The 14,647-nt window shown below is 39.9% G+C and overlaps 2 protein-coding genes across 18 annotated transcripts in view; one reads left to right on the top strand and one right to left on the bottom strand.

Annotated features, from left to right (window-relative positions):
* ARHGAP22 (Rho GTPase activating protein 22) overlaps positions 1-11,951 on the bottom strand; it is a 147,287-nt gene extending 135,336 nt beyond the window's left edge. For 4 of the 7 annotated variants that reach the window (XM_052677708.1, XM_052677711.1, XM_052677714.1 and 1 more), the window contains exons 1-2: positions 3,044-3,145; positions 65-188 (exon numbers count right to left, since the gene is read on the bottom strand). In XM_052677708.1, coding sequence (XP_052533668.1) covers positions 65-98 — 34 coding nt within the window. In that variant the 5' untranslated portion in view covers positions 99-188; positions 3,044-3,145. Of the gene's footprint in view, positions 1-64; positions 189-3,043; positions 3,146-11,844 lie in introns of those variants that run through there. The other 3 variants (XM_052677709.1, XM_052677713.1, XM_052677710.1) reach the window with 3 other exon arrangements.
* The window catches only part of WDFY4 (WDFY family member 4), a 133,850-nt gene continuing 124,694 nt past the window's right edge, over positions 5,492-14,647 (top strand). For 8 of the 11 annotated variants that reach the window (XM_052677696.1, XM_052677698.1, XM_052677697.1 and 5 more), the window contains exon 1: positions 12,124-12,247. The gene's annotated coding sequence lies outside the window, so the exon portion shown is untranslated. Of the gene's footprint in view, positions 5,744-10,488; positions 10,621-12,123; positions 12,248-13,934; positions 14,231-14,647 lie in introns of those variants that run through there. The other 3 variants (XM_052677693.1, XM_052677694.1, XM_052677695.1) reach the window with 3 other exon arrangements.

Here is a 14,647-nt window from a genome sequence, read left to right as displayed (position 1 = left end):
CCAGCCCTCCCCTCGATCAGCGGGATGCCCGGGAAGCGTCCCCCCCCTCGCCTGACGGACTCACCTCTCCTGGCCTGCCGGATCCTGGGGCTCAGCATGCTCCCGCCCAGCCACCGCCCCGCGCATCGCCCGCCGTTCTCCGCCGCTCCACTCCCAGCTCTGCCTCGGGGGCGACGCTTCACGTGGGGCTAGATAAACCGTTATGCATTATTTATCTGGCCTCGAATTAATTCCCATCCAAACTAAGCATTAAGTGCCTCGGTAATTACTGCTGATAAATCTGTAGCGCGTAGACACGAAGGCTGGACCTGGCTCCTCCTGTTAATTGGCCGTGCATCAGTGTTATTAATATGCCTCTTTCAGAGAGCAGCGCTGATCCTGCATCCCCTCCTATGCATCTTCGCTCTGTCGCACTCCACAGACACTTCGATTCGACAAGCATTGAGAGCTCAATGTCTCACAAACTGAGCGAGGAGAAATAAGGGCACAAAGCACATGCCGAAGAGCTTGTGCATCTGGTAAGGTGGTGCCTCAGAAGAAATACAAATTGTGCTGGTCAATAGGGCAGAGGCGTGCTGGGTTGCTTCTGAGCTGCCTTCAGGCAGCACACGGGCTGCAGCCCTTCTGGGTAGGGATTCTGTTGAGAGCCAGGGAGCTGACAGAAACGACAGTTAATGCAGGGAAGAAAAATAGCTCTTCCCTGCACTGGTGGGATGGGTACAAGGCAAAGATATCTACTGATCCTTCATCAGTTTTTGTATTCCTTGCTAAGGTCTCCTTCACCTCAACTTGGGTAGAAGGCAAAGTTCGCAGTTCAGAATGCAAAAAAAAAAACAAAAACCAAACAAACAAACAAAAAAAACAGTTGAGGAAATAGTTAGATACTGCTAATTAGTATGCATAAGCTATAAATTGATAGTTGGATAATAATTGAACTCAACTGACACATCCTGCCCTTAGGCTGTTCATAGCCTAATCACTTCCTGACAATCCTTATCTCTTGTGTAGTATGCCTTTCTGCAGCATGGGTAAATATCTCCCTGGCAAGTGCATATCCTGCAGGTTTGCATTGCTGAGTTGCATTGACAAAAAGCATCTGAGATTGGCAACTTGCTGTTTTGGAAAGAAGATTCATCACATCTTGGATCTTGAATACTGGCCATATTATATCTCTAATAGTGAAAGATGTTCTCTGGCCATCCATATAGACTTTACTTCCTAGTTTGCAGGCTGCAGTAGTGGCTGAGATGCTTTGGACCATTTCCTGCTTGTATCAAGTGTTGATCAAATGTAAATTTGTTTGAGTTAATAACTGTTATTTCAGATTTACACACTGCTGAAATGGAATGTGAACAGGTATCTTTGTTTAGCATACATGTGTTCCTAAATTTACCTCCACATTAATTATCTCTATTAACCAGGCTTCAGCACAGTGAAGAGAAGCACAGTAGTGATCTCTTTGGTGCCATACTCAGAAAGTGGCCTGACGCAGCTGGGATAAACAGTAAGAGCATAAGCTGAAAGAAGTTATACTTCTAGCTTCCTATACAGCCTCAGCTCCTAGATTGAAAGCCATTCTCCTTCTTTCTCCATTTTTATTAGTTTTCCTTGCCTGATTAAACACATTATTTTGCAGCTTGATCAGAAAACCAAAACTGCATACAATAACACATAACAATAGAGATAGTTGATCTTTTAACCACGTGAGAAACTTGTGAAACTTCATTTAAGTCACTGACTTAGTTTGATGATAGTTTGATTTCCTCTCTAGGAAGAGCATTACACATACACACACACGCATATAAGAATAACTGATTATCATGTTCATGGCCAAGTTCAACCATAAATGCTAGCTTTGAAGTTATTTTTGTTCTTATATGAAAAAGTAATCACCATAAACAGAAGCATTCTATCTGTTCCTACTTGAAGTGTTTTCCTTTGACATAAACATTAACAGTATATTTTAAAGTAACTTTCAAAACAAACATCATTTTTAAAGAGTTGATAAACCCATACTTTCCATAGATTATATTGGAAGTCTGTATTTTATTCTCCCAGCTGTAGTATTTCAGGCAACTAAACTGTCAGGTAAAACAAAAGCTATTACAAATTGCCAGCTAGGAAAAAAAGCAAGCAGTTTTCAGTAGCAAATAGTTATATTGATAATCACAGTACCATTCTCCAACAATTTAAAGAAGCATTTCTTGAAAGAAACACTGAGAATAGGTCCAACAGAAAGGTAACCAACAAGCTCCATAAATTATTAGATCTTACAGGAATATTTAGCTATTAAAGTCTACATCACAGAATGATCAGGGTTAGAAGAAACCTCAAGAATCGTGAATCTCCAACCTCCTGCCACATGCAGGGCCACCGAACTCCATATTTAATACTAGACCAGGCTGCCCAGAACCCCATCTAATCTGGCCTTGAATACTTCTAGGGACAAGGCATCCACAAGCAATCTAGGCAGCCAGTTCCAGCACCTCACCATTCTCTCTGTAAAGAATTTCCCCCTGACATCCAACTTAAATCTCCCCTCCCTCAACTTAAAACAATTTCACCTTATCCTACAATTATCAACCCTTTCAAACTGAAACTGAACTTACGTTCAGTAAGATAGCTAGAGCAACAGATCTCAATATTTACAGGTCTTAGTTTTCCTGCGCGCTTCAGAGTTCTTCCCATATTTAATTTCTTATACCATTTGCCCTTGTGTTATACCATCATCAGATAACCACATCCCAGAACGCCCTGCTCTTGGAATAGGCTTAGGGATGTGCTCCCCGCTCTACATGTTGGTTTACCTGTAATCCAGATCCCATTTCCACCTACATCTTTCCATACTGCTACCAAATGCTCCTTCCATATGCATCTACACAAGCACATACGCAAAGTTAAGTAATTCAGCTTAGCACCTATAACAATCAGAAAGACCAACACCATAGAATAGTATCACAGGTGACGCAAAGACAAGGAAACTAATAAAATAGAAATGTGTTCCAAAAAAAAAAAAAAAAAAAAAAAAAGGAAAAATACTCACCCATCTCTGAAGATGTAGGCTCACAAAGGAAACTCCACAAGGGAGGAATCTTCAACCAGAGACCCTTCCATAATGGCAGCCAGTCCTCAAATGAGATCTAAGAGATGTGCACCAGGCTCCACCCCCTTCTGGACTCACAGTTGAATTGCTTTCACCTGTGCTCCCAGGGCTGACCAGGTCTTTTCCCCCTCAATCAGTGCTCAATCAGTGGTTCAGGCTGTGACTTGATAATTACCATGCAACATTTCTATCTCAAGCTTTCTGACTTAGATTTTCTTTTTTTTTTTTTTTTTTTCAGACTATGTATGGGGATGGCCTGAACCTCTGATTGATCACCTGAGGTGAGCAATGAGTCAGCCAGTGGTTGGCAATTCACCTGTGTTGCTGGACGGGGTGGAGCCTGGCTCCACCTCTCCTAGACCCATTTAAGAGCTGACTGCCACTTGGAAAGGGTCTTTTCTGGAGATCGTTCCTCTGGAGTTTTGCAGTGAGCCTAGGATGGGGGGAGTTGGTAAGCATTCTCTTCATTGTCTTTTTGTTGTAATTTGCTTTGCTAAGCTTTTTTTTTTTTTTTTAATAATTATAACATCTTTATATTCATTGATTATGCAAATAGTAAAGGTATTAATAATTTTAGACACTTGTGATTTATCCGAATTGTGACCTGAAAAATACAGAATAAGCTCATCTTGCAGTTATGGGGCTATGAAGTGTAGTAAGCTTAGTACCTGTAGTCTCTACCCCCTAGGCCCAGGAACTCTATTTAAGCTTAGGCTTGGAATTTTGTGTCATGATTAGGTTGTTGAAATACTGATTTGTAGTTCAGTTATGTTGTGATATTGAAGTCTTAGCTGTAGTCTATGGACTAATTTGCTAGTTTAATTGTATGCCTTCCTGGTGGTTAGATAACATTTGGTTTTAGTAAGCTTAACTGCAGCTTAATTCTGACTATGATTTATGTGTGGATGGTTTTCCTAGTCTACTCTAAGGTATGCCTTATCAGCATAAACTTCTTTAATGATCTAGGCTCTAATTTAAATCTACTACTTTAAGATCTTATCTACTTATCTCAGATAGTGTTAGGGTCTAGATCCTGTCCAATAATGACCCTATACTGCTTTATTTTTTTTTTTCTTTTCCCTTAGGGAACAAAAGGTCTGCTGCTGGTTCTTGTCATTCTTATTTCGTTCTCTAGCTGGGCTAAAGAGGAGCTAGTTTATTTTGCCTCTTAAAAAAATTAGGGATGCTGAAGGGTTGCAGGTATTAAGGCTTCTGTAATTAGATGAACTGAGGCAAGAGTCTTCCTGGTGTCTTCAGATAACAGTATTAAGGTACCGATCTCTTGCTGGAAACTACTGATCCTAAGGTTATGTTTTTACATTGGTCAAAATCTATAATGGCTTTGTCACAAAGTAATAACTATCTAGAGGGACAGAAGAGAAAAATCAACTGACTGAGGACTAGAGAAAAACATTATCTACTTACTAATCAATGCTGAAAACAATTCATGAAGTATCTGTCACTTGCTTGGAATGAAGAAAAATTTTTGTGTATGTCAAAAGTATTTACTACTGATTGCTTAACACATAATGAAGGCAGTTAACATGCCCTAAAGGTTAGGAAACTTGAGTGAAGTGTAGAGGAAAGGCCTCCAGCTGTAATACAGACTCATCTTCTGTGGTCACACACAAGACATTGAGCCCCTGGCCCTATCCACCTCCATGCAGTGTTCTGAAACTTGGGGTTGGCAAGTACTATCTAAATGCAGAGGATGGTAATAAGTTATTGCAGTAGGGGTGCTCATAGAAGAAATGATTCATCTGCTGGCGCCAAGGCTGATGGCTGGAGGCTATGAAACATGTTGGGTTCTTTGGATGGAAAAGTGTGTGGGCCAGTGAAGTTGCTGAATCTGTGTGGGGGAATTGAATGAATCTATATTTCCCCGGCTGCATGCGCAGCATGTTGTCACCCACCAATTACTGCAAGGCATATCCTTCTTTCCTCCTCCTCATCTTCTGCTACTATAGACAGGCCAAGGACTTGTTGTAACTAGCTGATTGATATATTTTTCTTACTCATCAGAAAGATGGGTCTGGATCAAAGCCCAAAATCTAGTCATCCTGGACTTTGGCAACATTGAGATACAGATCCAGTTTGTTTAGATTGCAACTTTTTTTGGTTAGAATCTCTTACTGTATAAAACTGAGTTTCTGGAAAAGGGTCCAAAGAGCAAGAAAGACCATGGTGTGCATTTTCGGATCAATAGCTGCTGTTGCACTGTCTTTACAAGGCAAGCCAGAATAAATGTATATATAGAAACTGGAGAAAATCTCTTACTGAAGAGTAGGCTGTGAATAGATATCAATTCAAGTATCTAATGGCCAGAAGGGATTTCATTTTGATATGTATGACCCTTGCTTCTAGGCTAATTGGTCACAAGTTCAAAACATCTGAAGGTGCTTCTATCTGTTTTTCTAGGTGCAAATGATCACTGGTTGTAATGGAAATGCTGAGTTATGGCCTGAACCAGTGATTGAGCACCTGGTAGGAGTGCAGGTGCAAGTAAAGTATCTGAGTGACCAGAAGGAGTGGAGCCAGGATCCACCCCTTTCTAGATCTCATTTATGGGTTGGCAGTGAAAGGCAAGGGTTTCTTATCTGGAGATTCCTCCTATCTGAGGAGCTTACAGCCCTTCCAAAGGTAAGCAATTTCTTTATCTTATTTCTGTGCCTACTGCTGTTATGTGAGTGGATCCTCACTCACCATGGCCTGGGACCTTACTGCAATGTGCTTTCCATCTTGTTTTACTGGTCTTTTAGCTCTCTGTGGTTAGAGCTTTCATTGGAGGTCTTAGGAGACAGTAATATATACTTTGACTGTGAAGAGAATTCTTATTCTGCTTTAGAAAAGGTCTTTTGTACATGGTAATCTGATAATGCATAATGGAGAATACTGCTGTGTAGATGGTCCAGATCTACTCTGGAGAGAGCTGGAAACTCAAAGTTACTTCTGGGGAAAAAATTATTAGCTCAGGAAAAACTTGAGTTCAGGGATTATGTAGAGCCAAATAAATCAATGAAGCAATTATTTTACATTTAAGTTAAAATTCAGAGAACACATGAGTATAATGGTATCTTGGGCTTCCTGGAGATAATGCTTCAGAGGCAGCAGTAAGTATGCTCAAAAATTCTAGATTGAGAGAGTGGAAGTAACAGCATGACTCTATAGAAGCATATTTAGTAATGAGGGATAAAGTGGAGATGATATAAACAAAATTTAACTTTGAATGTTTTCACAATAAAACAAGGTAATTTCTGGGTATCTTTATCAATCTTTTGCTGTCTGCTTCTTTCTAGTCATGTTCCACAAATAGGTCAGGAACATCCATCTTCCATTTTAGGCTGTAAGAGTGCTTCTCTAGAGAGTGGCTACAATCTGAGGAAAGGCAATAATACAACTGTCAGAGATTTCAGTGGGGCAAGGAGCTTACTAAGCAGACATAATCAAACAGCAGAAGATGGCTTTCATTTTTCAATCCTCTGTAGTGATGAACACATAAAAGGAATCTGTATGCCTGCAAGATTTCTACTACTGTAGCAACTACGTGAAAACTATTTGACTTCATTTAAAAGTGTGTCCCTTGAGTAGAAAGACTCAAGTAGGTATTTTGCTGAAGTAACCTGCAAAAGCTTTTAAAGAACTGTATAATATTCTTCATAGCAGATAAAGAAAGCTTAACTTGGTATTTTTTTTTGTTTACTGCTGACAAATATCAAAAATGCTAATAATATCATGGTCTGTGACGACATTGAACATGTCCACTATTCTATTGAAAAGTAATATCTTTAATAGCAATTTCATGTTTCCAACAAATCATTATGCAATGCAATGGAAAAGGTGACAGATGAACACCTAGACAACTTTGAATGATCTGAAAAAAGATTTCCAACTTTTTGCAATACATCTTCTTACATTGGAAGCAAACAAGGCTTAGATTATCAATGTTAAAACTCTTTAAAACAGTAAATCTCTCATATCCGAGACTCTATACTTCTCTGAACATTATGAACTATGAGAAGAACCAAGTTCCCAGTTCTTCTTTCCTTTCGGAAAGGATCTGGTAGCAGCCTACAATCAGTTGGCTGAAGGATAGTTTCAAAGGTCACGTAACAAAAAGCTCTTTGGGAGTAGAGCTTAAAACAAAAAATGATTCCTGCAAGTTTTGCCTTAAAAATTTGGGATGGAGATTGATGACAACTTTTTCACCAGATTGTGGGGCAGTACAGGAACAGATATCCAGAAAACAAGTGTTCAGAATCTTTTGGGAAGTCTGGACTAGTCTAGTTCTTATGGTAGACCTTGCAGACAGAGAAGTGGCCTAAGTGACCTCCAGTGCAACCTTCAGTCACAATTTCTATGTCTGTCTGGAAACCTGCTTTTGGTTGCTATATCTGTTGCTCTAACAAAATGGTACATTTTTTTTTTTTTTCAACCCTTGCTTTTCTGATGCCCTTGATTTAACAGACCTGCTACTGCTGCAAAACCTTTCAAAACAGGCAAATAGCAGATGAAGTTCTTTCCCTTTATGATTGCCTCTTTCAAATATATTATTACTTTCTTAATGATCATTATGAAAATAATTATGTATTTCCCTGAACCAAAGTGCTTCTATGCATTGTAATCAGGAAATTAATTGCTTAGCATGAAGTATGGGGTTAGTGTAACTAAAATCATAAGTCTGTTAATGTGCCCTGCATCAAAATACAATGCTTATGTGACCTGCTAGGTCAGAAATTACTGGAATACAATGTGTTGTTTGAATTTTTGTATTCTATGAGCAAAGCACAGTGCCTCAAACTTAAGAGTGGGGAAAAAAAGGTGAGTTTGAATCTGGGCTAGATCTGTCTACACTGAGTCTCTTGATTCTAATTGTGTTGTCTACACAGCTATGCATCTAGTTGTGTCTTGACATGAGTATGCTCCTAGATATCCCAACCAAATTTGTCTGAATTGCTTTGATGCTCTTGGAGAAGGTGGGATGTGAAAGCCTGGCAGGATTACTGTGTTTTTTGTTAACTCTGTTATCTGTTCCTCTACAATTCCAGACTTTTCCTGCCCTTTTGACAGAAATATACTCTGTAGTTAGGAGCTACAGGACCTCCTGAATCAGCTGTGTTAAAAAGCATTAACTTGGGCAATCACTTTTCCTATCTGTGGGCCTAGAAGAAATGAGGTTCTTGATTCAGAGAGGAGATAGGAAAATGCATTATTTAAACTTTAATGCTATCGCTGCAGAACGGATTTTCTCTTTTAGCAGAAGGAGCCAAAGAGCAGTGCGTGCATATTTTAGACACTAGGGACTGAAATTGGCATCCTTGGGAACACATCTCTTCCTGCTATCTCAGGCAAAAACATAGAGTCATTTAGGCAGATCTGATTCAAAATGAAACTAGGAGAAAAAGTGGAGGCTAGGTGAAAAATGAAGTGAGCTAAAATGAAGTAAGAAGTTTTATTGTTTTAACACTGATACTTTTACCTATTTCAAATCATCTTAAGCAGAGGTGAAGAAAATAAATTAAAATTGAATTGTGATTTTCTTTTTCTTTAATGACTTCTGGACTCAGATCTTGGAGGCCCAAGTAATATCCTTGGCTCTCTCACTGCTTGGCACTGTGGTCCTGGGCATGTCACTTCAGTTTTAAATGGCTGTTTTCTAGCCTGCGAATTGGAGACTGTAATACTGACTGTTCAAACTAAGTTTTTGTTTTTTTTTTTTTCCAAGATGCATAGAAGAAAAATGCACCATGCAATGGGTTTATAACAAGTATTTCTACTTACTAAGCAAAACTATCACCTGGAAATTTCTCCCTGTAAATAATTCTAGGACAAAATTTAATTGGAAAATGTGGAAAGGGTTTTTTTTTTTTTAATAACAGTATAGTGTTTCTGGGCAGGCTATCATTTAGGGATAATGTTCTTATAAAATTAGCATTCAGTTTAGAGCAGATATAGTTCTAATGAAAGTGCTCTAATTTTGATAATCAATGTCTCTTTTCCAAGAATTACTTTCTCCTGGAAGATGACACAGCTTTCTTTTTCCTGTCCCCAATATCAGCATGTGCAGCAGACCTATTTGACCTATCTAGCTGTGTATTTGAATGAATCTCTTCTCAAATACAATGTCTTGTGTGGGTTGTTCATGTTTATACACTCAAACAGCTGCAGTGTAATGAGTCTGCAGAGAAATAACACACCTGAAAATTGGGAATATTATAGCACAAAGAAGTATGGTTCTAAATCCTCAGGAAGATGGTTCCTAAGCTTGTGTTACTGCGGGGAATTCACAACCTGTGAAGAAATGATGTATGCTGTAAATGGTATTACTGATTTTACACAATCACACCTGAACTGCTCATTGCAGGTGTGTGAGCAGGATTTTTTAGGAACAACAAAAGAACCCTCCAAAAACACAGTTATGATTTTAATGTGCTCCAAATGATGCTTGTCACAGGATATTCTGTTATGTGATGATTTATTTAGCCTTGGTTACATTTTTATTTGATGTTTAAATGCAGAATGTCTTCAAAATGATATTGCTGGATCTTTTTTGGAAGTGTTTTTTTTTTGGGGGGGGGAGGGAAGGGAAGATCTTCCTTTCTTTTAGATGCCCCTGATAATTTTTTTCTCTGAAGTTATTTGCCAGAGCTGATCAAGTGTACAAGTAATTAGCTTCTGCACCAAGCTCCATTCTTTACTAACAATCTTTTACTTGCTCTGCTGCATGCTGACAGCTTCTGTGCCCCCAGAATAAGAAGGTCAAAAGAAACCACTGTGATCCAAGTGGGTGCCCAACTGAAACCTGTCTGTTCCAAAGACTGGCAGCAATATGAAAATATAATCCTATAAATGCTCAAATTGCCGAAAGTAAATTCAGGAGATAAAACTGCTACGTTTTGTGCGATAATATATGCTCCTATCTCGTTATTTAAGGACCGAGGAAAAGCAAGGGAAGCTGTAAGGATAGCTGTTTTGCAGCAGTAGACCTTGAAAGCCCTTCTGCTGTACTGCCACCTGGTGACGCTCGGAGGGGAAGGTGCCAACGCTGATTCTCGGAATGTTCTAAGGCTGCTGATGCTGCCTTTGAGACCCACCAGCTGGGTAACGGCTGAAGATGGGTTGGGAGCTAAAAGGCACTAAGGTATCATTTCATATTTACAGTCTGTATGAACGAAATAACTGCGTGGGAAAGGAAGAGCTCTGAATCTCTAGCGGGAATGTCTGTATGGGTGAAAGGCAGGCTGAGTTTTTCATCTTATTCTTCTCTTATCTGAGTAACAATTAAGAAAAAAAGGCTTAATGGAAATGATAATGGATAAGAACTTACATAAAAAATAAAAATATCACTATATCCTGGCCTAGCCAGGATGATGCCTAACTGTGCACCTGAATTCAGGTTCTTTCAGATGGATCCCATCTCTGAGCTACTCCTCCACCTGTGGAGACTAAGACATGAGTAATGGGACTGGCTGGCCAGGTTTTGTTATGCTGACGCTGGTAACCCTGTCAGTGCTCTGACGGTAGGACTTTGTTGGTGGGTAGCTTACATAAAGAAGTGACAAACCTTGCAGGATTATACTCTGAATGCATGTTTGTCCCCCACTTTCACAAGATAGACCTTAGCATGTTGTGCTTTCTTTAAGAGACAGACAACTGCAAATCCCTCTACACACTGTTTAATGAATGACAGATGCACTGAGCTACAAAACAATTGTTTTAAGTTTCACCTCGAGGCTGCTGTCTGTTTTTGTGCAGCGTAACAACTTTTATTACTGAGTAAGACTTCTTAGACCTCCATGGGAGCCCTGCCATTTACATAGAGAGGCAGTTCTTCCAAGCAGAGAAAACTTTTCCCCAGAGATCCATTGTCTGGACTGGCATCCTAATTCACAGTCTTTCAGAAAGGAATTTGCTCAGCTGTTGTCTCTGAACTACTGTCCATCCTGGAAAGGTAGGTAGTACAGTAAAAGGCATTCCTATCTGACAAATAGCTGCTGAGGAGCCTTTTGCACTTCCTTCTTGTGGTGAACCTCTATGTAAGATAGCTTCTTTTACCAGTTCCTCCTCAGCTCAACGTGGCAGCAGTCTCTGCTACTAACTGTGAGCTGTGCTTTCAGGTTCTGCTGAGTACACTAACATTTAAAAAAGAAAAGTACAACTAATGACTAGTTTCTTATTGACTTCACTTTTTTTTAACAATATTTCAATGTATATAGCACTAGGCCTTCACTCCTGCACTAACATTATCTCTGTTGCTGAGTAGCAGAAGCAGCAATTTTCTGTACCATTATAGATTATTTCTAGAAAAGAAATGGCTAGTAGAATCTGGTTATAAATTAAGCAGAGCTGCTTTGATTGTTTTTTTTGTTTTTTTTCCCCTCTTACATACCGGCCTAGAACAATCACCTGAACACCCTAAAAGTTCTTTCATAGGAGAAGATTAAAACACATTTCCCAAAGAGCTGCATAGCTTCAAAGATGATTTTAAACAGAAGCATATCAGGTAGCAAACCTTATGTTCCTGTTAGTTTCTTCCCTCTGCTTCTGCTCTGAACTATGTAGGACAGCAAAAGCTAGCAACAAGTGTAATTGTGGTATTAGCTTTGTAAGTAAGGAAGTAAAAAGTGGAGAAGATACATGAGTCTACTTCAAAGAGCTAGAAGAATATTTGTAGAAAAGCCAGGTTTATCCATGAAAAGGGTCTGACAGCTCATTAAGCACGCTCATTAGCTATTTGAAGGTACCTGAGTAGTTATCACTGTGGGAAAGCAGTCCTGGATGCAGAATCCCTCTGGGAGTACAGTTTACAAGAGAGCAAGGTCAGGAGCAGTAGTTTATAGATAGAATTGGGAGCTACAAAAGGGGGGGGAGGAATATGTCATTAGCAGGGGACCAATCAGAGGTGGAAAATGTGTACTCTCACGTGCACTGCAAGGATTTTGTTTAACTGGCTTAGCCTGACCTTCAGGCTTCCTGTTTCTTCTGACAAGAAGGGCTGCTGTAGGCTGTGCAAAGAGAAAAAGGGGGGGTATTACAAATGAGGTAGGATAGATTTCTGAGACTTAAAGTGGTGTTCTCAAGAGGCTTTGGTGTCAATTCTCTAGGGTGAGAGGAGTAAACCTTCTCAGGAAACAGCTCATGAACAATGTATGTTTATATAATTACATCTCTGCTTTTGTCTGAGTGTTGCTTTCCAATGAGTCTAACTTCCTGTTTGCTGTATGATTTCTACAGCATGATCCTTTAATTTGAATATTCATAATCCTGAAAAAAATTAATTCCTCTGTACCGTCTAGTAGAAAGTTAATTGAGGTACAGGGGGGGAGGGGGAAATGGCATGCTGTTATGTTGAATTAATCTTTCAGCTTCTTCAGTCTTAACTAGACTAACGTGCCTTCCAGTGTGTAGATCATGTGTTTAATCAAGCTGCCTTCAATATTTTCCTGCACAACATAGTTTTGGTCAGTAGGTGGCATCTAGTGAAAATAGCAGCTTCCCAGGTGAATTTTTAAGATTTTATAATGTTATTCTTCTGGGGGGGGGGGGGGGGGGGAGGGGGAAATCTGTTTATTTAATCAAAATGTTTGGTTTGACAGTATTCAAACATGAATGTTTTGACTGTTCTTACAAATTAATTTCTATACATGGCTGTTTTTTTAAAGTTGGTATGATTTTACAAAGTGAAATAATTTTAGTGGTGTTTTGTTATGCCTAGAAACAAAAGAAAGCAGTTTGAAATTTGAAAGAAGGCTTCTAAGAAGAAGGCTGTTGGATTTACTCCCACCCAAGCAGAGGCCATGCTATTCAGGGCGCCTAATGCCTGGCCTGTGCCCCATGGCTGCTGGCAGCTACCTGTACCTGGATGACAGCCAGGGGAGAATTTCCTTTTTTGATCTCTTGTTGTCTGTTTTAATATAGCTAACATTTTTCTGTAGCTGAAATACCTTCTTTCTGTAATTTTGAATAGCCTTAGGAAACCTTCAGAGTGAATTTGATCTTGAGAGGCCATCCTGGATTACACAAGCTTAGATGCTTGTAATTATCTGTGTGTGGGGAGGTGTATTTAGCTTACGTTCCTGCCAGTGCTAGATGGAATGTGCACAGCTTCTTGAAAAGGAGTACCCCTATACCTATTCATTTTCTGAAGTATACTTTTTCTGGATCAGATTAAATGGACAGTGTCAGTCCTGCTGTGAGAAACGAGGTGGTGGAAATGGCAACAGGCCTTAAGTGATTGTTGCATACTTTTAGGTTGCCTGTTCAGACTGATAGTTGTCTTGCATTCAGTGCAGTAGTGACTGTGTTGTGCACTGTTATGCGCTTCTCAAATGTGTGACATTTGAGGACTAGAGAGGCTGAATCTCAAGATTACTTATTTCAGTCCATGTGTTTGTCTTGTATTGGATATTTAGGTGAAGTCAGTCTTTGTTCCAGCAGTTTTTGAGGACTAAAAGGCACTCATGTCTGACTTGGTATCTACATCAGGTGCCATCTCATCCCCACTGAATCATGCAGGATCTCCTTGAAGTGCTGCTGTTATCAGAGGGCCATTTATAGCCAGTCTTAGTAGAGCTAGCTCATGAGTCCAAGATGTTCTTAGTGGGCTTTTTTGAAATCTTACCAAGGGGAGGAGTCCCTCGTGTTATCTTCTGTGCACACAGATGCAAATGCAGGTGTGTAGATGTGCCATTTTTCTGTGAGATTTGGTATGGGGAAGGTTCAAGAAAGTAAAGATTGTTCCTCTCAGTTTTTATGGGTAAGTGGATTATTAATGTAAGTGGCTTAAACTGATGAGGGGAGTTGTGGCACACCTCCTACTGCATTAGCTATTAGCTTGCTGTTACCTTTTGTGTTATTTTTACTGCAGATAATTTGGTTACAGCTGTTCTGCTCCAGTGAAGCAGAGATTAAGTGAGACAGTGTGTTGAAACTTTGGACTTTCAGCTCCATTAGCAGTTAGTACAAAATGAAAACGAGAAATGATGCTTCCTCTGCTGCATGGATTAAACATCTACCAGTGGTGTTGCAACTGTCTGTATCCAGACAGCATCTAGGGAGGGTGCAATGCAAGATAGGAGGAGGCTCTTGGAAAATAATGCTCTCTGATCAAATAGCACTGGAAGATCTGCTGTAAGTCATGTGATTTTATTTTTTTTTTTTAACCGACAAAGGGGAAAATGGATCACTTCAGCTTGCTTATGAGCTTGGAAAGGGAAAACTGTTCTCTCTGGGATGATGTTAAAATTCACTTTAGTATCTTTGTGCTTCTGTCATTCATTTTCCTTTCGCCACTGGTTTTGGCTTAAACTGCAACTAGGAAAGTATTGGCTAATATATGAACAGCCTAAGGCAGGAAAGCAGTGGCCATATTGGCACAGCATTTAGCAGCCTCCATGGGTGCATGCTTTGTGTGTGCCCCAAGCTGCCTGAAGGTCTGTGCACGTGGCTCTCAGCTGAGCTCACCAGAGTGGCCATTGTCATGTTCACTGGAGCTACTACCCTTGTGTGCAGCTGGCTCAGAGTGTGGCCTCATATTTGCTTGAAAAA

This window comes from Tympanuchus pallidicinctus, unplaced genomic scaffold (assembly GCF_026119805.1).
Source record: "Tympanuchus pallidicinctus isolate F22 unplaced genomic scaffold, pur_lepc_1.0 scaffold16, whole genome shotgun sequence".
Lineage (NCBI taxonomy): Eukaryota > Metazoa > Chordata > Aves > Galliformes > Phasianidae > Tympanuchus > Tympanuchus pallidicinctus.
The sequence above is the reverse complement of the archived record's forward strand: the minus strand, read 5'-3'. Positions and strand labels throughout refer to the sequence as shown.